Source organism: Callionymus lyra, chromosome 1 (genome assembly GCF_982586985.1).
Source record: "Callionymus lyra chromosome 1, fCalLyr1.hap1.1, whole genome shotgun sequence".
NCBI classification, from domain to species: Eukaryota; Metazoa; Chordata; class Actinopteri; order Syngnathiformes; family Callionymidae; genus Callionymus; species Callionymus lyra.
In genome coordinates this window covers 37,306,532-37,331,840 of record NC_141818.1, presented here as the reverse complement: position 1 = coordinate 37,331,840, position 25,309 = coordinate 37,306,532, and the positions used below count along the sequence as shown (strand labels likewise).

Genomic DNA, 25,309 nt, shown 5'->3' with positions numbered 1-25,309 from the left:
TACTCCATGAGGCTCCATAGTATTACTCCATGATGCTTCATAGTGTTACTCCATGAAGCTTCATAGTATTACTCCATGAAGCTTTCATAGTATTACTCCATGAAGCTTCATAGTGTTGGTCCATGAGATTTCATAGTATTACTCGATGAGGCTTCATAGTATTACTCCATGAGACTTTATAGTATTACTCCATGAGGCTTCATAGTATTACTCCATGAGGCTTCATAGTATTACTCCATGAAGCTTCATAGTATTACTCCATGAGATTTCATAGTGTTACTCCATGAGGCTTCATAGTGTTACTCCATGAAGCTTCATAGTATTACTCCATGAAGCTTTCATAGTATTACTCCATGAAGCTTCATAGTGTTGGTCCATGAGATTTCATAGTATTACTGGATGAGGCTTCATAGTATTACTCCATGAGACTTTATAGTATTACTCCATGAGGCTTCATAGTATTACTCCATGAGGCTTCATAGTATAACTCCATGAAGCTTCATAGTATTACTCCATGAGATTTCATAGTATTACTCCATGAGGCTTCATAGTATTACTTCATGAGGCTTCATAGTATTACTTTGCGGAGCTCTGTAATATTCTCTCACGAGGCTCTGAGTATTACTCACACTTCTCGTCCCGTTATTTCAATGTACAACAAGTCAAAAACAAGATATACTACACATGTATAATTAAACATATGGTTGATGGATTGTTTGAACTCGCTTCTCTTTCTCCTCGCCCTCCTCAGAAGTGTGTGAGGTGGAGTGCGGCAACCATGGCGTTTGCTACGGCGGCGTCTGCCGCTGCGAGGAGGGCTGGACGGGGAAGGTGTGCGACCAGAAGGCCTGTCACCCTCTGTGCAGCAAGAACGGTGTGTGTAAGGAAGGCAAATGTGAATGTGACCAGGGCTGGACGGGAGAACACTGCAACATTGGTGAGTCCACCATTGAATCGTTTTTTGATGGTTCAGAATCGAACTGTATGGAAACATGAGAAACGTTTTAACGTGCACCATCTTAGAGATTAGACGATGAGGACTCTGATCATCTGGTGTTATCTCCTATTTGTCTCCTGCCTTCTTTTTAATGTGGTTTCTCCTTCTATTTGTTTCTGACTGAAAGCTCACAATCCGGATGTTAGAGTGAAAGGTACCGTACTCTTCCTCCTTCCTCTTCGTCACGAGCGTCTCTGCTCTCATTATCATTCGCTTCAGTCGATGCAACTGCCTTTTCTATGTTCGTCCGCAAAACACTCTTGTTCACGATCTGAGCAGGTTTTTTATTTTATCCTTGTCGCCACAGTTTGACTTTCTAGTTCAACACAAACTACTTTAAAGTTTACTCCTACTTGACAAAAATATTGTATCATTGATGGTTACATATTAGAGGCTGTTAGAAAATATCGATACTGGGATATACAGTATTACGATATATTTATTTTTTATATCATTCCGTAGCTGATATTTGAAAGCACTGTATCAAACTTTTTATTGTATATATATATATATATATATATACTGTATATACATATATATATATATATTGTTACTATTTAAGTATATACTTTATTGAGTATTGTTTTGATTGCTTAAGCGCTTTGTGACCCTGGTCTGGAAAAGCGCTATACAACTAAAAATTACTTACTTACTTACTTACTTAACATTAACATTGCAATTAATTTTCCGGCCGTTAGATGGCAGCAGTCATTACGTCAATGAAATCTTGTGAGATCCGGCTAATGACTGAGGACGAGAGGATACATGCATGTATGTATATATGAAGTAGTATATGTAAAAATCCGGTATCTATGATTTGATTTAAACAAACAAATATGACTTTTACGTCGTATCAGGGGCACAGGTTTAGCTCAACTGCTCATATACGGAACCTGATCGCGAAATAACGTTATGCTAAAAGTTAGTTTCAAGGTCAATGCATTTCATTCCTTCCTTTTTTTCCTTGTTTTATCCGACAATTACAAAAACAACCATTACAATATAAAAAGAGTGCTGCTTTTGTTCCATTCACATTTCCCCCCCTAATTTTCCTCCCTTTCTTCCTCTTGCCCTCTCCTTTTCTCAGGATATAAAGGTAATTAAAGGCGAAGATTTATGAGACAAGATTCAATAACAAGTTGTTTTTTTTTTTACTTAATTGACTGTTCAATTTAAATTTGGTTCACTTAATATGTCATTTCACTTTGTTTGTGTACATGCATGCATATTTGTGTGGGCGTGTGTCGCTCTTTGTGTGAAGCTTTCTTTAAGGGGGTCCAATAGTGCGTTTTTTTTTTTGGTAGGCGGGGCTTAGGCACTTTTTCTAAATGAAATACTTCAATGAAAGAGTTTTGTACAAACAGACACATACTGATGAGTACAATAGAGGTCCAAGATCTATTTAACACACACTTTAGTCAACACATGAATTGCTTTTTAAACAAACTATATTCACACGACAAGGGTGTTTTACCCCAGTGACTAATGTTATAGGGAAGATAGAACATTTGCTGACATTTTAATAAGTGTCAATCTCTGTGTAAAATGAGACGTAACAGTGCCGTCCTTGGCCTTGAGTTGTGCCGGATGATTTTTTTTTTTAGGTTCTCTTCAAACTGCTCGAACAGGAAATACACAAAGTGTGTTTTGGATTCAAGTGATTAAATGTGTGGTTCCTACTGGGAGGTCTTTTGTGTGTCGCTGTGAAGTGTCTTTCAAACCACGTCGCTGCTCACTTGAGAGTTTGGTTTTGCTTGATCCCTCTAGAGTCATGTCGTATCTCCTTTTATACTTTTTTTTTTATCCAAATTGAAGTCGGGAATCCACAACGTTGTCAAGTGAAACTACAACTCCACGTCCACTGGTTTATCCTCATCCATGGCTTTACCTGTCGTCTAATGTCACGTCTGTCTCCCTGTTAGCTCAGCTCCCTCTCCTTCACCCACTTTAAACAGTTCTCAATACATTTTTAACTCAACAAGTTTGCATGTAAACATGTCTCCACGAGACGTTTGTGTTTAGATTATAACTGCATGTTTCTGACTACGGCGAAATTACCCTTAAGACAATATTTACAGTTATAGTTTCAAGAACTTTGGTGGAAGATTTTTTCATTTATTTTTGCTTTTTCTCAAACTGTGATGTCTGTGAAGCATGCACAAATAGAGTAGTAATGACTGCAACAAGTGACAATATTGCTGGTTTATATCAAATATTAGTACCTTTAAGAATCAGGCAAGACGATGCTTAAGCAAAGATGGGTTTGTAAACGAGCTACCATCGATTCAAATGATCTAAATTTGAAGGTATTTCAACCTTTAAGGACCAGCACCAACATCTTTTGGTCACAACTTTCTGACTGTTTCGTGGTCTCTGCTCAGAGGGCTGCCCGGGTCTCTGCAACAATAACGGCCGATGCGCCCTGGAGGCGAGCGGCTGGCACTGCATCTGTCAGTCGGGCTGGAGGGGAGTCGGTTGTCACGTCCCCATGGAAACGCTCTGCACTGACGGGAAGGACAATGAAGGAGGTGTGTATTTGGTCAGAAGCCATCCTCGTTTTATCCGGCTATCATTCTGTTCATCTGCTCACAAACTTACAATCTTCCCCATGCGCTGATGTTTCTTCCTCCTCTCACTTGAGCTCTTCACCGCCTCCATTTGTAATCTTCTTACGTCTAACGCCGCACCGATCAAACAGAATAGAATAGCGGACGACTCACTTATACAGCGATCGGGAACAATGAAGCGAGAACAGAATGTGCTTTAAGGTTAAAAAAAATACACTCGCACAATAAAATGATGGAGGATGACGCATAAAACACATGAAAACGTTCAACGCACCTGAAAGATACACAAGAGAAGACTTGCGAGGTCAACTTTACCATGATCTGACACTGCGGACTGGAACACAGAAGCACATCATGACACTAAGATGACAAGTCTTTTATTTCACTGGTGACAGTTGCTGAGAGGAGATCATTGAACAAACTACTGTCCATCATGGATGATGACAGTCATCCTCTGAACACTGTCATCAGTGAGCAGAGAAGCAGAATGAGTGCACGAATGCTCCTGCCCAGGTGCAAAACTAATAGACTCAGGGACTCATTCATTCCTCGGGCTATTAAATTGTACAATTCTGAGTTTGGGGGCAGAAGTGGAGTGAAAGTATTATGATGTTCTGTTCTATGTTAGTCTTTGTATCCTTTGTCTTTGTTGTTTTTCTTTGACCTATGTTCTTTGTCTTTATCTTTAGACTTAGATTGTGTCATCTTGTTCTTCCTCTTTATGTTCTTCTTCTTATTTTATTTTTTATGTATTATTTTTTATTGTTTATGAAAAATTGCTGGCTATTGGTAAAAAACAATTTCCCGAAGGAGACCTACTGAGGGATCAATACAGTTTTACCTTACCTTACCTTACCTTATTTCTAAAGTGCCTCTGTTTGGTTTCAGATGGACTGGTGGACTGCATGGATCCAGACTGCTGTCTGCAGCCCCTTTGTCAAGATCAGTTATACTGCCAAGGGTCGCCTGAACCCGGGGAGGTACTAAATGGTTCTCCGGCCTCATTAGCCCCCCAGCAAGTAAGCACATCCACTCACCTTCTTCCACAAAGAAATGATCTCCTCCTGAACTCTCGCCGTCCATGTGTCCTTCAGGCCGCTCGCTCTTTCTACCAACGCGTCCACTTCTTACTCGGAGCAGAATCCACTCATGTCATCGCTGGAGATAATCCTTTTAAGAAAAGGTAAGTTCTTCTTGAGGTTCTGTGGCACGACACTCAATTATCCTGTATCATGTGAATTTAAATGATTCAAGTATAACATACCCAATTTAACCATGGTGAGGCGCCATCTCTCTGATCTGAACAGCTCCCGTTATGCTTTGCCGCCCAGTCAACCAATCACAGATCACTTTTATCAAAGAAACATGGATTTAGAATTTAAATTGTTGAGATATTGCTGATGGTATTGTTAAGAACAGTAATCCGTCGTTAAATAGAGCCGTGTGTGGAACGGCATCATGGGACTATTTTGTCCCATTGTGTGTATATATATATATATATATATATATATTTATATACACTAGTTTGGTCATGTTTTAATACAAGTTACTTACAGTGACATTTTTAAATGAATAAAGGTTGATGACAATACATCACCGATCTGATGCAGCCTTCAGGACCAGAGGAGAGAAATCCTTCCTAAGCTTTGGAACGATCTTCCTCTCCCTCTGATGGATCTACCGACTCCTTCAAGAAACATCTTAAGACATTTTTATTTGTTCAGGCTTTTCCTTGATTTTCTGGAACTCCTGTTGTGTTCTCAGTTTTATCTTGACCTTTAAGTATATATTTTATTGAATATTGTTTTGATTGTTTAAGCGCTTTGTGATTCTGGTCTGGAAAAGCGCTATACAAATATAATTTACTTACTTACTTACATAAAAGGCATTTATGAATATTGTAATAAATATTGTAATATATTGTAATAAACAACAAGCGTGAAGACGCCATTATCCTAATGGTCGACATATTTGTTGATGAATGTGTTTTATATCTAGCACATTTTCTATCTTCCCTATAACATTAGTCACTGGGGTAAAAACGCAGGAGAGTGTCTACCATCCTGGAAATACTGCATCCACTTACAACTTCCCTCTCATCTCCTCCTTCAATACGCTTGTTCAAAAAGTGATGCACTCGAAGTACACAACAAAATGACGTCCTTTTCTTTTCCCTTCAGCCTGGTGTCCGTGATCCGAGGTCAGGTGTTGACGGCCGACGGAACCCCTTTGATTGGAGTCAATGTGTCGTTCGTCCACTTCCCCGAACATGGATTCACAGTGACTCGCAAAGACGGGATGTGTGTATCGGTAACAACGAGTATTCTCAACACCACAGAAGATGTGATCGTCTTGATGTTGTCTCAAGGTTCGATCTGCTGGCCAACGGTGGAGCGTCACTGACGCTGAGCTTCGAACGAGCGCCGTTCCTCACCCAGTACAGAACCGTGTGGGTCCCATGGAACGAGTTCTACGTGATGGACACGTTGGCGATGAAAAAGGTGAGTTTGTTTTTCAAGCCAAGAGGTCATTTCAGTGGTCTCTGGAAATAATAATAAGCGTGTTCCACAGGAGGAGAACGACATTCCCAGCTGTGACCTGAGCGGCTTCATCAGACCCACCTCCGTCATGGTCGCGTCTCCTTTGTCTACGTTTTATAGAAGTTCTCCGGAGGACGGACCCATCGTTCCTGAAACACAGGTATGAACTCAAGTCGTCATTGAACCACTTGATGATTTTCACATGTTGCTTTAAATCAGGGGCGACCAATACGGTCGCGTGACAGAATAAAATATGATAAGATTATTACAGTTAAGTGATATTGCTATTCAAGGCTAAACAGGCTTTTCCTTGATTTTCTGGAACTCCTGTTGTGTTATCAGTTTTATCTTGATCTTTAAAGTATATACTTTATTGAATATTGTTTTTATTGTTTAAGCGCTTTGTGACCCTGGTCTGGAAAAGCGCTATATAAATAAAAATTACTTACTTACTTACTTATTGTTCCGATTGGTTGACGAAGTGTCGAAAACAATGAAATGACCTATTGTGTTTATTATTGGTACCGTTCTATTTATGGCAATATGACAACAATGCACAATATTAAATTAAATTTAAAACAAAATATTTTGAGGTCGGACTAAACATCACTCGTGATTTACGGACCCATAATCGACTGAATATCTGTACAATATTGAATTGTGAAAAAATGTTCTTTCATTAAAAAACTGCTGAACGATACACGAAACAATTGTTTTGTTATAAAAAGATAAATGCGTAATTTAACATTAGTCAATAATAAAATTGATTAATAATTATTATTATTAAGGTAATTGACCTATAAATTAGAAAAACATTTTTTTTTTTTTTTTATTTCTGTTAGTTTTTCAAGTGAATACTGGTCAATTATAGATTGTTTTGCGTTGCAATATATCCTACACCCTTGAAGGCACCATTGCAATCGTTGTCATTGAATGCATCATTTCCATGTGAGAACCGGTGCAGAAAAAATTAGTCTTTGAGTCTTTCCATCATTTCAGTGATCAGTGTTGATTTATGTTATCCTTTAATGTTATTTATTAACGTTTCATTTATGAACATTTACGTGTGTCGACGCAAGGACACAACAAGAATTAACGGGAGTTTTTACGGGAACGCTGTCTCCGGTTTTTGGAGTTCTCCAGTGATAAAAACGCACCTAAGGGCCATTTTTAGACGCCACTTTTTTGGGGTGAAGTTTTTCTGCATCACTAGTATCAACTGTTTCCTAAGAAAATTAAAGTAAATAGTTAATGTAGGCTTTTGTTTGGCGCCAGAAGTGCAACGCTAAAGTTGTGAGGATCCACAACATCCTGTTCAGCAACAGCTCTGTTTAGGGCTGTGTGCTGAGCCCCCTCCTGTTCACCCTGCTAACATAGAAGAGCTCTACTTAAGGTGTTGTATTATGAAGTGTGAATCCACAACAATGATTGTGAATGCAGACGGAGCAGGTGGCGCATCTGCATCGATGTGACGACAATAAAGGCGATGATTGTGTTTCATCCCCATCGTCAAGTCCGTGGGTCGCACTTTCACCGGAGCTACGCGACTCACGCCGTTATCTCCCGTTTTTTCGCACTCAAGGTGTTGCAAGAGCAGACTTCGATTCCTGGCAGCGAGTTGAAGCTGGTCTATCTCAGCTCTCGGGCCCCCGGATACAAACCAGTCCTCAAAGTGACCATGACGCAGTCGTCCATCCCCTTCAACCTCATGAAGGTGAGGAGACTCATTCACTCACACACACACACATACATAACTCTGAGTCATATTTTCCGTCCAGGTCCATCTGATGGTGGCCGTGGTGGGTCGGCTGTTCCAGAAATGGTTCCCCGCTCAACCCAATCTGTCGTACACGTTCATCTGGGACAAGACGGACGCCTACGGTCAGCGTGTGTTCGGGCTTTCTGAGGCGGTTGGTAAGTTGACAGTCATGGTGGAAACGGCATATTAATGCAAATACACAATCAGGGTGTGTTACATTAAATAACCTGCACGATTTGTGTGAGTCTTTACTATTCATTTACACCTTCAACCTCAAATCCTCTCAATGCTGGACATATGAAGCAGTGTTTACAAGGCAGCTCTTTGGTTATGAAAAGTCTGTTTGATCGTGTGATTAGATGAAAATAACTGGACGACATTGTGTGTGTGTGTGTGTGTGTGTGTGTGTTTGTGTGTTCTTTAGTGTCCGTGGGGTTTGAGTATGAGTCATGTCTGGATTTGATTCTCTGGGAGAAAAGGACGGCGAGATTACAAGGCTACGAGCTGGACGGCTCCAATATCGGAGGATGGTCGCTGGACAAACATCACATCCTGGACGTTCAAAAGGGTAAATGTTGACTCGACGACTGCGGTGAAGGAAAAATCGATATTCGCTCCATTCGCTGCTTTGTTATGACGAGTGAGGATCAATTAATGCCATGATTTTATTTTGAACAAATCATCTTCAGCTCCTCTTGAATGTTACTTTTATTTCCTAAACTATTTAAGTATATCAGTTCAATCTCAATATTGAATATTTTAAAATGCAAAAATGATGACTTTCAGCCACAAATGGTGGCACCTATATAAAAAAAATGGTTTAATTGATTTTAAAAGTATAAGAAAAAATGCAATTGTTGAATATCAAAAGATATAAAATGTTGAATTAAATTGCGAAATATTCAGTTTAACTCAATTATATACATGAAAACATCAACCTTTCAATAGACAAATTATGGAATTAAATTATTCAATAAAAACAATTCAACATTTTAAGGTAAGGAAAGGTAAGGTAGAACTTTATTGATCCCTCAGAAGGGCTCCTTTGGGTAATTGTTTTTTTTCCAATAGCCACAGCAAATACAGCAATTTTTCACAAAAAATAAATCAAAATAAAACAAGAACAAGAACTTTTGATGTAAAAGAATCCTTCAATTATTCCCAAAAGTATTTTTAATACGACCTTTTTGATTAAAAAAAATCTGCTTTAGCTGTTGCGTAAATCTAGCCAATCACGGAAGGCCCCTCAGTAGGAGGAAATTAACGTTCGGTTTTCAAATTAAAAGCATTGAATCAGCTGCGTCTTCCTTGTAATCCTTTTTCCTCACGATCATACACTTTACCGTTTATATCCACGTTTTAAATTATTTATCAGTTCATTCTTCTTTTTCTATATCTATTAATTGTTTGAAACAAGTTTAAATTTTCAGCCAATTGAAAGTCTCAGGTCAAATATTTTGAATACATAACTTTAAATAAATTGACAAACTATTTTTTTCCTTGTTTAATCTCTTAATGTCTGCATCACACAGGAATCCTGTACAAAGGCAATGGGGAGAATGTGTTTATTTCCCAGCAGCCCCCGGTCATCAGCAGCATTATGGGTAACTCGAAATAGCAACACTCGTCGACGGCGATTATCACACCATGACTTGTATGTTTTGGCAGGAAACGGCCGGCGTCGCAGCATTTCCTGTCCGAGCTGCAACGGACAAGCCGAGGGCAACAAGTTGCTGGCACCGCTCGCTCTGGCCTGCGGCGCCGACGGCAGCATCTTCGTGGGAGACTTCAACTACATCAGGAGGATCTTTCCGTCCGGGAATGTCAGCAGTGTCATGGAGCTGAGGTGAGCTGAGCCAAGATCTAAATCTTTCATGAGTTCCCCTGCAAAGATAGAGGAGCAGATTTTTATACTCTTTATAACGATGCAGTGAGAGAGGTATGAACTCAAAAAATAAACATTTTGTTTTTGCTTTCTTTTACTGTTAATGTGAGTTTTTTCCTGATTTAATGTGGGGCTGAATATGGTTATGATATTATGGAAGTACAGTATATCTGTGCCATCAGTATATTTAATGGTTTAATTATATATATATTTTGATTTGGATTTCAAGCATTTCATTATTTTTTAAATTAAATTATTTCGAATTTCAAAAGGTTAAATTTGTTCTTATTCAACACTTTTTTCTATGTTGAAAGGTTGCGTCCGTTTTTCTTTTAATAAATTAAATTACAAATATCATAAAAACTATATACACCTTATGTTGAGTTTAATAGGATAAGAATACAAAAATAATAGAATTTCGAACAACCTTTCAATTTACAAAATATTAGTGAAATTATTCATAAAAACAATTTTTTCAATTTATAAATTATTTTATTTATTTATTTGAAAAAAATAATTTTGCTTTAAAAATCTAAATAATAAATCCAACGTTTTATGTCGTGCATAGTTCTACAAAGAATAAGTGAACTTGAGATACATTTATCTGTAAAGCTTGGCAGAAATAAATGCCATATGCGGTTTATCGTATATTTCTAAACATAAATTATATTAAATGTATTATGTTTGATTGCGGTACCAGTTATCACCACCAGGGGAGCCGATCTCTTCCGTTGTTCTCTAGTACGTCTGTTCTGACTGTGACTAACTTTCTATCTCTTCTCCTTTCAACTCTGCTCATATTAAGAAACAAAGATTTCAGACATAGGTAAGAGTGAAGCCTCAAACATCACTCACCTTCTCCCCGATTCTTTTTTTTTCATCAACTCTTCAACTGGACTTTTTCCCTCTTCATCGTGTTGTTATCATCAAAACTCAATTACGAGGTTTTTATAATTTCACATGAAAAAAGGAGGATGTTCATGCTTTCTTTTTTGTATTGTTGGACTAAATGTCAGTTCATTCAATATCGCAATATTATTGCAATATTCAACTGCATTTTTTTAAATTTAACATCTTGGTTCTTTTATAGTTGGTATTTAAATAAATGTAAAAGATGAATTCCTTTATTTTTTACTTACAATGAACATCAAATATTCACTATGTTTGCACCTTTTGGGTTGCAATTAAATTACAGCCGCTAGCAGTCCTTCATAGATAAACTAGCTGAGGACGAGAGGATACAGTCGACTCCAGCAGCTTTTAAAACTGACGTTTTGACTTATTTTGGTTCCAAATGAAAGCAGTTACGACTTTAAGAGTCATGTGGTCTGTAAATTCTGCAACACCAGAGTCAAGTACTCGACAATAATACAAATATATCCTGGTTAGTACAGTATCACTATGTATTGTATTGTTGAGCCTGTATCGTGATATGTATATGTCATGTCGACTAAGGGTTGGGATTTTTTTTAAGAGTAATCTGTTTATTTTAGTGTTATACACAAAAATGTTTGTTCATTTTAATGCAGCGTTTGGAGCTCAGTTTCATCTTCATCCAAAAAAAACACTCCAAAACATCCAAATACCTCCTTACTGCTGGTCTGTAATGTCCATAATGACATGAGGAATTTTTCAGAAAAAAATGAAACATGTCTTTACTGTAAGCTTTTGTAGCAGCAGCTTAAAGGCTAACATGCTTTATTTGTCTACTGTCAACATTTTGGTTTTTCATATCACCATTGAAAACATAAATTCAACTTCAGAATGTTGTGTTTTTTCTCACCGAACATGTTTGCACTTCCTGGTTAACATATAATTGAGTCATTATTATTGAGTGAAATGATATAAATCTTAATTTATATTCTCTCCTACCTCCAAAGCAACAATCCAGCTCATCGCTACTACTTGGCCGTGGACCCAGTGTCGGGCCAGCTCTTCGCTTCCGACACCAACTCCAGGAGGATCTACAGACCGAAGGACCTCAACGGTGCGAAAGACCTCATCAGTAAGTGTTGGAGTTTCACAGTGTGTTGAATGATTCCCTACAACACAACATTTACTTGTCTTCAGGTAATGTGGACGTGGTGGCAGGAACCGGCGAACAGTGTCCACCGTTTGACGAAGGACGCTGTGGAGATGGGAGGAAAGCAACAGAAGCACAGCTGCTAGGACCCAAAGGTACTAATGAAGCTTCATGAAGCGCTCTCCTGATTTTCAGGCTCAGTAGATGGCGCTGTTTGCTTTAAAACGATGGGAGGTTTTATTTGAAAAGGTTGCTCAAAGCCAAGATTATACAGCCAAGAGTGCCATCTAGTGGACTCTGAGAATGATGCCAGTGTTTCATGAAGCTTCATCACTGGCTGGAATGTCTGTTACTGCCATGGCATATTTTTATCAAGTTTAAAAGTCTATGAATTAAAAGATTGATTATTTAGAATTATCGGAATCAGAACGTATAAACAACATTTCAACATACGGATTGTTGAATTCATTTATTGAAAGAAAAAATGCATTGCTTGAAAAATCCAATAAATACACTGTTTTATGTTATCTTGATACATTTATCTGTAAAGGTTGGCAAAAAAATTACATATATATACATATTGTCTACATATAATGTGCTGATGAAGCTTCGAGAAGCATCGTCTTCATCATCAGAATATTGAATAATAAAGTTAAAATTAATTTAATTCAATCATTTCTATATTGAAGTGTTGAATTTGTCTTTTTTTTAATTGAATAAGACAATTAAATATTTTTAAAATTAATGTTTTTTTAATGAAACCTTTTCTATTGTAATTCCAATAATTCAAAAGTATTTTATTTCATAGCCTCTTTAATTCAACTTGAAAATATTGGTATTAAGTGTCATCATGATGGATCAGGTAGTTTGGTACTTTATTAGCTATAAATTAAAAAATATTTTCTCTGGGTCAAATTGACCGACCTCCACCAATGCATATTCAATAACACAAGGGTTAATAAAAATGTCTTTGGATTATTATTTTAAAAAAATCATTAATTAAAGAGAACATAGATTTTTATAATTAAATATATATATTTTTGAAAATCAACCATTCAATATAGCTGTATGTAATTCAAATTATATATATATATATATATATATGTAGAATTTGATTATGTTCAAAAAATAATAATTGAATGCTTTAAAAATAACAAATCAACTACTTAACTTAACATTAACATTTTGATGAAACTGATATACTTTCATAAAGAACTACTGTATTTATTATGAAATGTTTGATAGAACTGCTTATTGAACCAACTGACCAACACACTTTTTTCTGTAGGAATTGCAGTCGATAAAAACGGTTTAATCTACTTCGTGGACGGGACCATGATCAGGAAAGTGGATCGAAATGGAATCATCTCGACCGTGTTGGGCAGTAACGACCTGACTTCTGCCCGACCTTTGACCTGCGACACAACCATGAACATACGACAGGTGACTGGTGACGCGTTCATCATATGGTTCAGGAGGAAGTTGACAAACTACTGACGTCATTCTTCATCCTCATGTTTCTGTATCCAGGTCCGCTTGGAATGGCCGACAGATCTCGCCGTCAATCCCTTCGACAACTCCCTGTACGTCCTGGACAACAACGTGGTGCTCCAGATCACTGAGAACAGACAGGTGCTTCCATCATTTCCTGTTGTTTTTACAACTGCTTGTTGCTTTATATTTTGGATTATTTGTTTCTAACTACGCTCAAACAATGATGTATATAAAAAGAGTGTCTTTTCACCTGAACAGGTACGTATCGTGGCAGGACGTCCCATGCACTGCCAGATACCTGGAATAGAATACTCTCTCGGTAAGCGAGCCGTTCAGACCATGCTAGAGGGCGCTACAGCCATCGCCTTGTCCTACAGCGGCGTTCTCTACATCTCAGAAACTGACGAGAAGAAAATCCATCGTATTCGACAGGTGAACTGGAAACGAAGGATCCTGTCGACGAAGTTCTAGTTACTATAACTTGTTTTTTTAACGTTCTTGTTGCCAGGTGTCGACCGATGGTGAGATTTCACATCTGGCCGGAGCTCTAGCCGACTGTGACTGCAAGGTACTGCAACACAGGTGTTGACAGGTGTTGAACGCTGGTTCTATTGGACGCTGTCAATCATCGTAAATAATATGAATCATAAAAAACAGGTTCTTTTGACCAAAATATGACTTGAATAAATCCCACAACAATTACTCATCCCGACTTTTAACCATTTTCGTTGACCCTTGGTCAAGGTTATCGACCTCCACTGCATATGTGTTTTTTGGAAGCTAGGGCCTTCGGGTCACATTGACCCGGAGACAACAATGAGGATAAAACAATTAAATTTGACAAGGGTTCAGGAGTTGTTTTAAAACTAATAGTACCATCTACTAACTGGTAATAATTCCTCATGAAAATTCATGGTTTTTAACATATCTGGTAGAAAGTAGGGGTGTATATTGGAAAGAATCTGAAGATACAGGGATCTGGATACAGAATTGTGTGATAGTGTAGGAACAAGGATTTACTTTTAGTAGCTTTAAGAGCTGCTTGAGAACTGTATCCTCTCGTCCTCAGACGTCGCCGGAATCTGACAGGATTTAGTTGTTCCTATAATATTTAATTCATATAATAAAACAATACAGTGCTGTTGAATATGGATAAAGTATTTTGAAGAAAATACATTTGAATTTATTTTAGTGTATATATATTTTATTACACTGCTAGTAAAAACTGGTGTAATATTGTATCAAAGTTTAACGTTTACTTTTTATTGATTTCCTGCAGAACGATGCCAACTGCGACTGTTACCAAACAGGAGACGGTTACGCTAAAGACAGTCGACTCAACTCTCCGTCGTCGATGGTCGTGTCTCCGGACGGGACTCTGTACGTGGCCGATCTCGGGAACATCCGCATACGAGCAATACAACGAAACCAGCCGCCTACTGGTGAGTATCAAGAACTACAGTCACGCTGTGTCAATGATTTTCTGCTAACCACAAAGAAAACATTATTTTCTGCATTCAAGAGTGGTTTCCTAGTGAAGGGATGAGTGACAACCGTTGGGAATGTTGTTAACAAACACAGAGAACAAATCAGAACCATTTAGAAAAATAATGATCAGTTTACATGTCTTTCGTCCCTCCTGTGCGTTTATTTATCACCACTATATTAATTGCATTCATACATAAGTGTTTATTGTACAGGGTTTATAATGTTGGTAAAGTACAAAAAAAATTAATTGTGGCTTCGTATTATTACTACGAAGACTTGTGGTGCAGCTTCTTAGTTGACCAACATTTTGACATATTTTTTTTAGCGCAGTGTTCCACTTTAGATCTGATCGAGGTCAGCAAGTACAACCAGAATGAATACATAGTACTCCCATCAGTATGTGTGAATGGCTGTCAAAGCGCTTTGTGACCCTGGTCTAGAAAGGCGCTATATAAATAGAGATTATTATAGTACGCAACAAATTATTAGTCGCACTGTGTTACCATTTTTATCTTGCCCTTTAAAGTATATACTTTATTGAATATTGTTTTGATTGTTTAAGCACTGTGTGACCCTGGTCTAGAAAAGCGCTATACAAATAAAAATTACTTACTTACTATCGAGTTGAAAAAAAAAGATTTAATTAAAAGTGGATCAACAATAATATGTTTTGTCTGATAACAACTGGAAGGGCTTTGATCTTATAGTATTAGGAGGATTTTAAAAAGAGACCGAACCTTTTAATAAGTAACAAAGTAATTGTTCATTTTAAAGCGCCTTTCGCAGGTGGTTATATAGCGCAACTGCAATGGAAAGTGGGTCTTAAATGTCCAACGTGTAACCGGTTACGCGACAGTTACAAGCCTCGACTACATGTGTAGAACTAAAATAAAGTGTTTGCTCACAATCCTACTGAATAAATGTACTTCCTTGTGTCCCAACAGGCTCTCTGGCGTCACACCCCAACTCCTATGAAGTTGCATCTCCGGCTTCTCAAGAGCTTTATGTGTTCGACTCTAACGGCACACACCAATTCACCCTCTCTCTTGTAACCGGTGACTATAAATACAATTTTAGCTACAGGTTGGTTGGTTAATTTGTGTGTATGTACAGAGGGCATGGAACTTTCTCGTGATTCTGATTCACTTTTGCTCTCCGATCGTAGCAACGACGAGGACGTCACCGCGGTCACCGACAGCAGCGGGAACACGCTTCGTATCCGCAGAGATACCAACAGGCTGCCGGTGCGCGTCGTAGCTCCTGATAATCAAGTGAGTTTCTTTGCAAGTCGTTTTTTGGCCGTTTAGATTTTTCTCACCGTATTCTGTATGTGGTACAGGTCATCTGGTTGACCATCGGAACCAACGGCTGCCTGAAGTCTCTCACCGCTCAGGGGCAGGAGCTGGTCCTGTTTACTTTCCATGGCAACAGTGGCCTGCTGGCGACAAAAAGCACCAAAATAGGCTGGACGACCTTCTATGAGTAAGCTTTTATATCTGAACTTCATCCACTCGTTGAGTCACGGTGACCCAAATAAGGTATTGTCAAGAATCGGAGGGGCAACGATATGTATTGCGACAAGAACAAGGATATATTTGTAGTATTGTCGGCTCTGAGGTCTGTGGATCAGAATCTACTGATGGTTCCTGAACACGGTTCAGGACCAGAGGAGAGAAATCTTTTCAGGCTGTTGCTCCTAAGCTTTGGAACGATCTTCCTCTCTCTTTGCACTTGATGGAGTCTACTGACTCCTTCAAGAAACATCTTAAGACGTTTCTATTTGTTCAGGCTTTTCCTTGATTTTCTGGAACTCCTGTTGTGTTATCAGTATTATCTTGATCTTTAAAGTATATACTTTATTGAATATTGTTTTGATTGTTTAAGCGCTTCGTGACCCTGGTCTGGAAAAGCGCTATACAAATATATATATGATATATAATATGATATATTTTAGTAGTGTAACACCAGCTTTAAAAGCTGCTGGAGTCCACTGTATCCTCTCGTCCTCAGTCACAGTCGGGATCTCAGAGGATTTCTTTGTTCCTTTAGCTGTGGAGGACGTTATCACTGCTGCCATCTAGCGGCGGAAAGTTAAATTACAACACAATCATGTTGTGATGGTAATTGTAAAACAAAAATCAAATTATTTTATTTTATACACACAAACATAAACCATTACATTACTATGATAAAATTAAATGTGCCAAAAAATTGTGTCATATCAATATTTTCTTACATACCTATTGGATATATTTACCCTGTAAAACACATAGATATAGTATTTTTTTGCCACATATTCTCTCTGTATGCTTGGATGATGATTTCATTACCTTCAAACTCCATTAAAACGTTTCCACTTCCCCGAATGACTCCGTAGTTACGACAACGAGGGCCGTCTGACGAACGTGACCTTCCCCACGGGCGTGGTGACCAACCTCCACGGGGACATGTCGTCGGGGAGCGTTGCCGTGGACATTGAGACGTCGGGGAGGGACGAGGACGTCTCTATAACCACCAACCTGTCATCCATCGACTCCTACTACACTCTGGTTCAAGGTATGAGGTCCAAACACGAAGCATGTCTCACTAAATTGTCGTTCTGCTCTTGGGTTCTATCCTACCTGCCGTCTTAATGGACACATGACGCTTCACAAATCAGGGTTTTTATGAACCAAAATGACTTGATGGTTGGTTTAAAATGATGGGATGTATCATGGAAGTAGTTGCAAATAGGCTTTGAAATGAAGTGACACCTAGACCTGCTCTGTTTATTCCATTTTAAGGTCCAATCACCCACCAGACATTTCCTTTGGTTCTTTACTACTGATTATTATTCTTATATTTTCGTATTTCCGTAATGATTATCACGTTTTTTTGTCTCCCTTACAGACCAGCTTCGGAACAGCTACCAGATAGGAAACGACCACTCACTGAGGGTCATCTATGCCAATGGGATGGACACACACTTCCAGACAGAACCACATATACTAGCAGGTGTGCATCAATGGAACTCTAGGGGGGAAACAAAAAAAAATCTTTTTTTTTTTTTCAAATTAATAATGGATTTTCTTTCAAATCCAAATTCAGGAGCTGCGAGTCCCACGGTTGCCCGGAGAAACATGACCCTCCCCGGGGAGAACGGACAGAACCTGGTGGAGTGGAGGTTTCGCAAGGAGCAGACGAGAGGCAGAGTCATCGTCTATGGACGGAAGCTCAGGGTGAGGAGAAGTTACAATATTGATAAGATCGATTCGCACATCATCGCGCAACGACGTGTTTACTTCAAACTTACAAGCCAACATTCCAGGGCTGTGTATTGACAAGAACCAGGCGATAAGATACATATCATGATACGGACAATGGTACGATATATGCCGATAATGTGTGTACAAGGATATATTTGTAGTATTGTCGAGTATTTGTCTCAGGTGTAGCAGAATCTACAGACCACATGACTCTTGATGAGTATGTCCAAACATCAACTTTAAAAGCTGCTGGAGTCGACTGTATCCTCTCGTCCTCAGTTATGGCGGGACCTTGTAGGATTTCAATGTTGCTTTAGCTGTGGAGGATGTTATGACTGAGACAAAAATGAAAAAAAAAAAGCTTTGAATAATTGCATGATAACTGTCAAATTAAATAAATGTTATTGTTTTATTCTACACACATTTCATTGAAATATGAACCATAAAGTAAAACCATAAACTATAATAAAAAAGTGAAATGTGATTTGCAAGCCAAAATGAACAAAAAAAAATTAAGTTGATGTTGTATTATTACTATAATAATGTTGTTGCACTTCCATTTTTTGGGGGCTGGTTTTCTTTGCTTATAAACAGCTCTTGCCCAGGTTACAGTTATAACCATGGTTTTAAGCATGTGTGCTCTGACCCTATACGTCGCCTTGGGAGGTAACCTAAAGCTACAAACTGTAAAAGGAAAACTGCGCATAAAGTAGAACTGACGTTTAATGTCTGAAAAAAAAATATTGCTGCCTGCTGAGAAATACTACTGAGCCTTGTAGAGTAACACTATGAAGCCATGCCGAGTAATACTAAAGAGCCTCCCGGTGTAATACTACAGATCCGCACGAATACTACATAGCCACATAGAGTATTACTACGGAGCCGTGTGGAGTAATACTTCTGATCTTCGTGAAGTATTACTAGGGAGCCACGTGGAGTATTACTATGAAGCCTGGCGGAGTAATACTCCAAAGCCTTGCGGTTCGACAAAGCTTCACGAAGTAATACTACGGATACTCGCAGAGCAATACTAGGAGTGCCTCTGCATAAATCTTTGAAACCTCAAAGAGTAATACTATGAAGCCTCATATTGTAATATTATCAAGCCTCGTGGAGTAATACTATCAATCTTGCTGAGAAGTAGTACAAACCCTTATGGTGTGGCACGGCCTTGCTGAGTAATACTACAGTGCAACTTCATAATTAGTAGTTTTTCAAAGTCGTACTAAACAGTGTTGACCTATTTTTGAGGGCGGTGTTCCACAAATAAATCGGATTGAGGTCAGTGAGTACACTCATAAATAATACTTAGTGCGCACTGTTGATAAATGTTGTCAGTTGTTTACCTGACACAATCTGAGCAGCTAAAAAAGATTTTCGATTGTGTTTTTTCAGGTCAATGGTAGAAACCTCTTGTCAGTGGATTACGACAGAAACCTGCGGACCGAGAAGGTTTACGACGATCACAGAAAGTTCCTGCTGAAGATCATTTATGACATGCAAGGCCACCCGATCCTGTGGGTTCCCAGCAGCAAACTGCTCTCTGTGAACCTGACCTACGCCAGGTGAGCAAATCATGTGGAGTCACCAGACGTTTTTACATCTCTGGGGATCATTCTGGGCTCGGAGTTACTTGGCGGGTCAGTTGAACGCGTTGGTGTCTCCAGCACGGGTCAGGTGACCGGCCTGCAGAGGGGCCCGACCACAGAGAAGTGGGAGTACGACACTCAGGGACGAGTCATCTCCAGAGTGTTTGCTGATGGGAAGGTTTGGAGCTACACCCACCTGGACAAGGTACAGAGTTGTGTGTCTTTTAGTGTTTCATGTTGTCATCTAGAAATGGCTTTTCATTCTTCATTAATGTCTAAATAAATGACTTTATCTGTGTTTGTATAATAGATATGAGAATTAAATGTGTTTAATGATATATAACAAATGTATTTGAGTGTGTTTTAAATGGATCTTGGACCTCTATTGTACTCATCAGTGTAGTTTTGTAATTGAAATATTTACTCTGCTTAAGCCACGCCCACTGAAAATGATTAGTTTATCTGGAGATTAAATCTTGTTTACCATAACCACGTCCACTCTGCTGTGATTGTCAAACTTTGAGGTTTGTCGCAGTGTGTCATTAATCCCAAAAGTCTCCACCTCCAAGCGACTTGTTGTATAAACAAAGCGGGTAGTGATTACAACTGGCTGGAGAAGGAGTGAAGCCTATTATTTACATGATGGACTCCGCTCTCGTAACCTCTCGTTCGCCCAGATTTCAGACGGGGGAGAACTTTATAAAGTGATAAGTTCAAAACATTGGTCATGATGAGGGACTTCAATATTTGAAACATGAGAGTCAGGAGAGTTGGCGTTTTTAACAGTAAAACTAATTTTTGCGGCTCTAGGTTATTTCTTATTTGGTGGTAAACAGTCCCAAATGGCTCTAAACATGTCCAAGGCTGTTCTTTTCACTGCAAACAAAAACTTCTCAAGTGTCAAAAAGAACTAAGCTCAAAGTAACTTCCTGGTCCGCAGATGCTAAAGTAAAGTGTCAGACGTGCAGGCGCGAGCGACTTTGATCGACCCAAATGAGTGTGTTGTCTGACAAGTGTCTCTTCACAGTCCACGGTGTTGCTGCTGCACAGCCAGCACCAGTACATATTTGACTACGGCTCAGGGAACCGCCTCTCGGCTGTCACCATGCCCAGCGTGGCTCGACACACCATGCAGACGATGCGTTCCATTGGTTACTACCGGAACATCTACACCCCTCCAGAAAGCAACGCGTCAGTGACGGTGGATTATTCCGAAGATGGACAAGTAGGTTTCACGCTTCGTCACAAGAAGTCAGACGATTCCTACATTTATTATAACTGCCATTTATTTTGCCTTTTCCCAGCTCCTCAGGGTCGCACATCTGGGAACTGGTCGCTGTATACTGTACAAATACCGCAGACAGGTATTTAACTTTTGAAACTTGTACTTGTCAAGAACACAACTGTACACGCTTGTCAGGGAAGTATATATACTGTTTATATACAGTATGTAAATGCATTAGAAAATGGAATTTTTGAAGTAAACATTTTCTGTTGAAATCTTTTTTTAATGATTGAATTAATTCATTTCTTTATTGATGAGTCAAATTTGTTTCTATTAGATAATAAGAATTAACTGATTTTTTGAAGTTTAAATCTATTTATTTATTTTTTATAACTGAATCAAACACATTTCAGTACTGTTTGATATTCTTATTCCAATCAATATATATATAGATATAGATATATATCTTTATCTATATATATCTTATATATCCCATATACTGTATATTTCCTAAAATCAATATTTAGCATGTGGTTTTATTAACATTTTTGAACTGAATTTAAAAGTCTATGAATTGAAAATGGAATCTATATATGCTATATATTTATTTTTGAATTAAAAAAGCAAACCTTATGTGTAAAACAATTTTAATCTATTTTAAAAATATGTATAAAAATAAATATTCATGAATAAAAAAAACCTAATTCAACCGTTTAATATAAAACATTATTGAAGCTTTAAACATCAGTGGTTTAATTATTTCCAAAAAAGTATTTAGTGCTGAATAAATAATCACATTTTGATTTAAAATAAATAAATAACATTAAAAATTTCAATAATAATTTAATATTCTGATAAATATACATGCAGTACATACGTACACCACTGTAAAATATAGCATCTTAAATTATAAAAAATATTTTAATGAATCAACTATTATCTTGATGATTGACACATCCTAAACTGTGTTTTCTCTCGTCAGAACAAACTGGCAGAAATCCTGTACGACTCGACCCGGGTCAGCTTCACCTACGACGAGTCGGCCGGCGTGCTGAAGACGGTCAACCTGCAGAGCGAGGGCTTCATCTGCTCCATCCGCTACCGGCAGATCGGCCCCCTGGTGGACCGGCAGATCTTCCGCTTCAGCGAGGACGGGATGGTGAACGCGCGCTTCGACTACACCTACGACAACAGCTTCAGGGTCACCAGCATGCAGGCCGTGATCAACGAGACGCCGCTGCCCATCGACCTCTACCAGTTCGACGACATCTCCGGGAAGGTCGAGCAGTTCGGGAAGTTTGGCGTCATCTACTATGACATCAATCAGGTGAACCTGACTTTTAGGACCACTGATGGTTTGTTTTTAAAGTGTGTTTAGTCCCTGGACTGTTTCAATGACGGCTCTCATCATTTAAACAACAGCACAGCACCCTCTACTGAGCTAAGAGGGTACTGCTCCTGCTTCATGAATCTTCTTGCTGTGATGTAGAGAAGATAAAACCAGCTGATAAACACTCATTGTTATGGAAGTATATATCAGTGCCATCAGATTAATGAATGATTTAGTATTTCATTTTTTTGAATACTATCCATTGAAACCTTTATAGTCTGGACTATTGCAACAGTTTGTTTTTGTGTCTAAACAATAAGGATCTGTCTCGCCTGCAGTTAATGTAAAACTCTGCAGCGAGAATTCTGACCTGCTCTAGTAGAAGAACTCACATTTCTCCGATCCTTAAAACTCTTCACTGGCTGCTGTGTTGTTCTCTGTGTTATCTCGATCTTGAAAGTATATATTTTATTGAGATTTGTTTTGGTTGTTTAAGCGCTTTGTGAGCCTGGTCTGGAAAAACGCTCTTAACTGAACGATCATTCAAAGGTGCTTTACAAATAATAATGACTTACCTACCTATTTATAATTTATTTTAATTTATATTTATTTGATTTAAAAGAGAACCAAGCTATCGATTGAACTTTCAGACAAGCATGTGACTGACTCGTCTGAGTAGTGGATACTCGTTTGATATTGTCTGGTGGCTCTACCATTTGTTTTTTTTCATTGTAAAAGGTTATTAATGAAGAAAAGAAGGGTATTTTTTATTTTTATTTTTGAAGTAATGGCATAAGAATTTCCATCTGAATGTATTAATGCTGAAATGTATTACGTTAATATTCCAATTGTTTAATTCAATATACAGTTTATTGAAATAAATAATTAAATTCAAATACATTTAATGAATCAAATGTATATAATGTAGAAATTATTGAATTAAATTATTTAAAAAGTAGTTAACATGTTTAAAAAAAATAATAAAAGAGTTTCAACTATTAAAAATGTTAAATTCCACCATTAAATATTCAGTTTTAGCTGATGTACAACTGTAGTGATTTTTTTTTTTTTCTCCACAGATCATCTCGACAGCCGTGATGACGTACACCAAACACTTCGACCAGCACGGCCGCATCAAGGAGATCCAGTACGAGATCTTCCGCTCCCTGATGTACTGGATCACCATCCAGTACGACAACATGGGCCGCGTCACCAAGCGCGAGATCAAGATCGGCCCGTTCGCCAACACCACCAAATACGGCTACGAGTACGACGTGGACGGACAGCTGCAGACCGTCTCCCTGAACGAGAAGATGATGTGGAGGTGAGAAGGCAGAGGTTCCTCCACGACGCATCCTATGTTGACCCGTCCTCATCTTTTTCCAGGTATAACTACGACCTGAACGGGAACCTTCACCTGCTCAACCCGGGGAACAGCGGCCGCCTCACGCCGCTGCGCTACGACCTGCGAGACCGGATCAGTCGCCTCGGAGACATTCAGTACCGGATGGACGAAGACGGTTTCCTCCGACAAAGAGGAGCTGAAATATATGAGTACAACTCAAAAGGTAGTTTTCCCTTGAGACTCGGTCAATAAAATTCCCTGTCCTGAGCCTTTCACCCTAGGTAGCTGGGAAAAGCTCCATAACCTCCTTAAGTATATTGAAATTTATTTTGGGAATTAATTGGAAGGCACTAATGACCGCACCCACTTTACTCATGGTGACAACAAAACGGTCTACTATACTTTATTGAATATTGTTTTGATTGTTTAAGCGCTTTGTGACCCTGGTCTGGAAAAGCGCTATACAAATAAAAATTATTTACTTACTTACTTACTTACTTACTTACTCCCATGATGCCTTTTCACACATTTATTGACGACCGATTGGTCGCTGCAATACTGTATTTAAATACTACATCTATGTGATATGATAAGCCGAAAGTGATCAACAGCTGTGAATGGTTGGCTGGGCGGCAAAGCCCTATGGGAGGGGTTAGGGTCACCATTACTAAGAGGGATGGCATCTCAAATGCAATCTTGAGTTTTCAAGTTCTAATAAATGTTGTTAATTGAAACTAGTAAGAAATTAAATAGTCACTACTTCGCAGGTTACATTTATTGTGGGGTTTTTAGAACGCAAATACAAAAATATGACAAATATTTTTAATGTAATCTTATTGGTTAGGATAATAAGCCCCGCCCAGTTTAAATTCTCGTTTGTGACGTAAACTGTTGTTGAATAATAATATAAAATAATAATAAATGGTTCTATTTATTGACGGTAAAACCACGTTCCTCTCCGGCCTTCAGGTCTCCTGGTCAGGGTCTACAGTAAAGCCGCCAGCTGGACCATCCAGTACCGCTACGACGGCCTGAGCCGGCGGGTGGCGTCTCGGAACAGCCTGGGTCAGCACCTGCAGTTCTTCTACGCCGACCTCAACTACCCGACCCGGATCACGCACATCTACAACCATTCCAGCTCGGAAATCACCACCTTCTACTACGACCTGCAGGTAAAAGAAAAAGGCAATTAAATAATCTCTGTGGACGTTTGAATCTTGGTAACGATGCGGGTCGTGCTCAGGGTCATGCGTTCGCGATGGAGATCAGCAGTGGAGAGGAGTTTTATATCGCCTGTGACAACACGGGAACACCTCTGGCGGTCTTCAACAACAACGGGCTGCTACTCAAACAGGTGAGGACGCGCATGTGCGACTTGACTGTATGACTGTGCTTATTTTCTGAGCTCAGTAGATGGCGCTGTTGAATTTAACACTGTAATTGAGTTTTATTGATAGCGTTGCTTCAAGTGATAGTTCAAAATTCAAATGGGATTATTTTCAGACTAATCTGTGACTTTTTTAAGAGTAATAGACTAAAATGTTTGTTCATTTTAATGTAGCGACTGGAGCTCAGTTCTTTTTCGTCTTCATCTTCTTCCAAAAAGACGCTTAAAAACATCAAAAATACCTCCGTACTACTCGTCTGTAACGTCCATCTTGTATTGAAGCCTCAGCAATCTTTAGCACAAACAGTAATGTATTTACTCCCAACCAGTGTTGGGCAAGTTACCTTTAAATAGTTACTTTGTGTTAGTTAACAAGAATAAAAAACACTGTATTAAGATACTTAAAAAATAGCTTGAAAAATAAGTTCAGACAAC

General features: G+C 38.7%; 1 protein-coding gene across 4 annotated transcripts in view; it reads left to right on the top strand.

Moving 5' to 3' along the window:
• tenm3 (teneurin transmembrane protein 3) overlaps positions 1–25,309 on the top strand; it is a 60,390-nt gene that overhangs the window by 31,331 nt on the left and 3,750 nt on the right. Inside the window, exons 12-46 of one of the 4 annotated variants that reach the window (XM_087806295.1) lie at positions 752–937; positions 3,379–3,525; positions 4,453–4,583; positions 4,659–4,747; positions 5,745–5,864; positions 5,933–6,065; positions 6,136–6,264; positions 7,687–7,818; positions 7,883–8,018; positions 8,288–8,431; positions 9,396–9,467; positions 9,532–9,709; positions 10,554–10,574; positions 11,629–11,753; positions 11,819–11,926; positions 13,060–13,214; positions 13,302–13,403; positions 13,524–13,697; positions 13,774–13,833; positions 14,545–14,707; positions 15,698–15,836; positions 15,919–16,024; positions 16,093–16,235; positions 17,131–17,309; positions 17,643–17,747; positions 17,841–17,971; positions 19,394–19,563; positions 19,666–19,792; positions 20,615–20,812; positions 20,892–20,951; positions 21,795–22,139; positions 23,222–23,466; positions 23,529–23,710; positions 24,457–24,659; positions 24,731–24,841. In XM_087806295.1, coding sequence (XP_087662421.1) covers positions 752–937; positions 3,379–3,525; positions 4,453–4,583; positions 4,659–4,747; positions 5,745–5,864; positions 5,933–6,065; positions 6,136–6,264; positions 7,687–7,818; positions 7,883–8,018; positions 8,288–8,431; positions 9,396–9,467; positions 9,532–9,709; positions 10,554–10,574; positions 11,629–11,753; positions 11,819–11,926; positions 13,060–13,214; positions 13,302–13,403; positions 13,524–13,697; positions 13,774–13,833; positions 14,545–14,707; positions 15,698–15,836; positions 15,919–16,024; positions 16,093–16,235; positions 17,131–17,309; positions 17,643–17,747; positions 17,841–17,971; positions 19,394–19,563; positions 19,666–19,792; positions 20,615–20,812; positions 20,892–20,951; positions 21,795–22,139; positions 23,222–23,466; positions 23,529–23,710; positions 24,457–24,659; positions 24,731–24,841 — 4,949 coding nt within the window. Of the gene's footprint in view, positions 1–751; positions 938–3,378; positions 3,526–4,452; positions 4,748–5,744; positions 5,865–5,932; positions 6,066–6,135; positions 6,265–7,686; positions 7,819–7,882; positions 8,019–8,287; positions 8,432–9,395; positions 9,468–9,531; positions 9,710–10,553; positions 10,575–11,628; positions 11,754–11,818; positions 11,927–13,059; positions 13,215–13,301; positions 13,404–13,523; positions 13,698–13,773; positions 13,834–14,544; positions 14,708–15,697; positions 15,837–15,918; positions 16,025–16,092; positions 16,236–17,130; positions 17,310–17,642; positions 17,748–17,840; positions 17,972–19,393; positions 19,564–19,665; positions 19,793–20,614; positions 20,813–20,891; positions 20,952–21,794; positions 22,140–23,221; positions 23,467–23,528; positions 23,711–24,456; positions 24,660–24,730; positions 24,842–25,309 lie in introns of all 4 variants that reach the window. The other 3 variants (XM_087806302.1, XM_087806285.1, XM_087806292.1) reach the window with 3 other exon arrangements.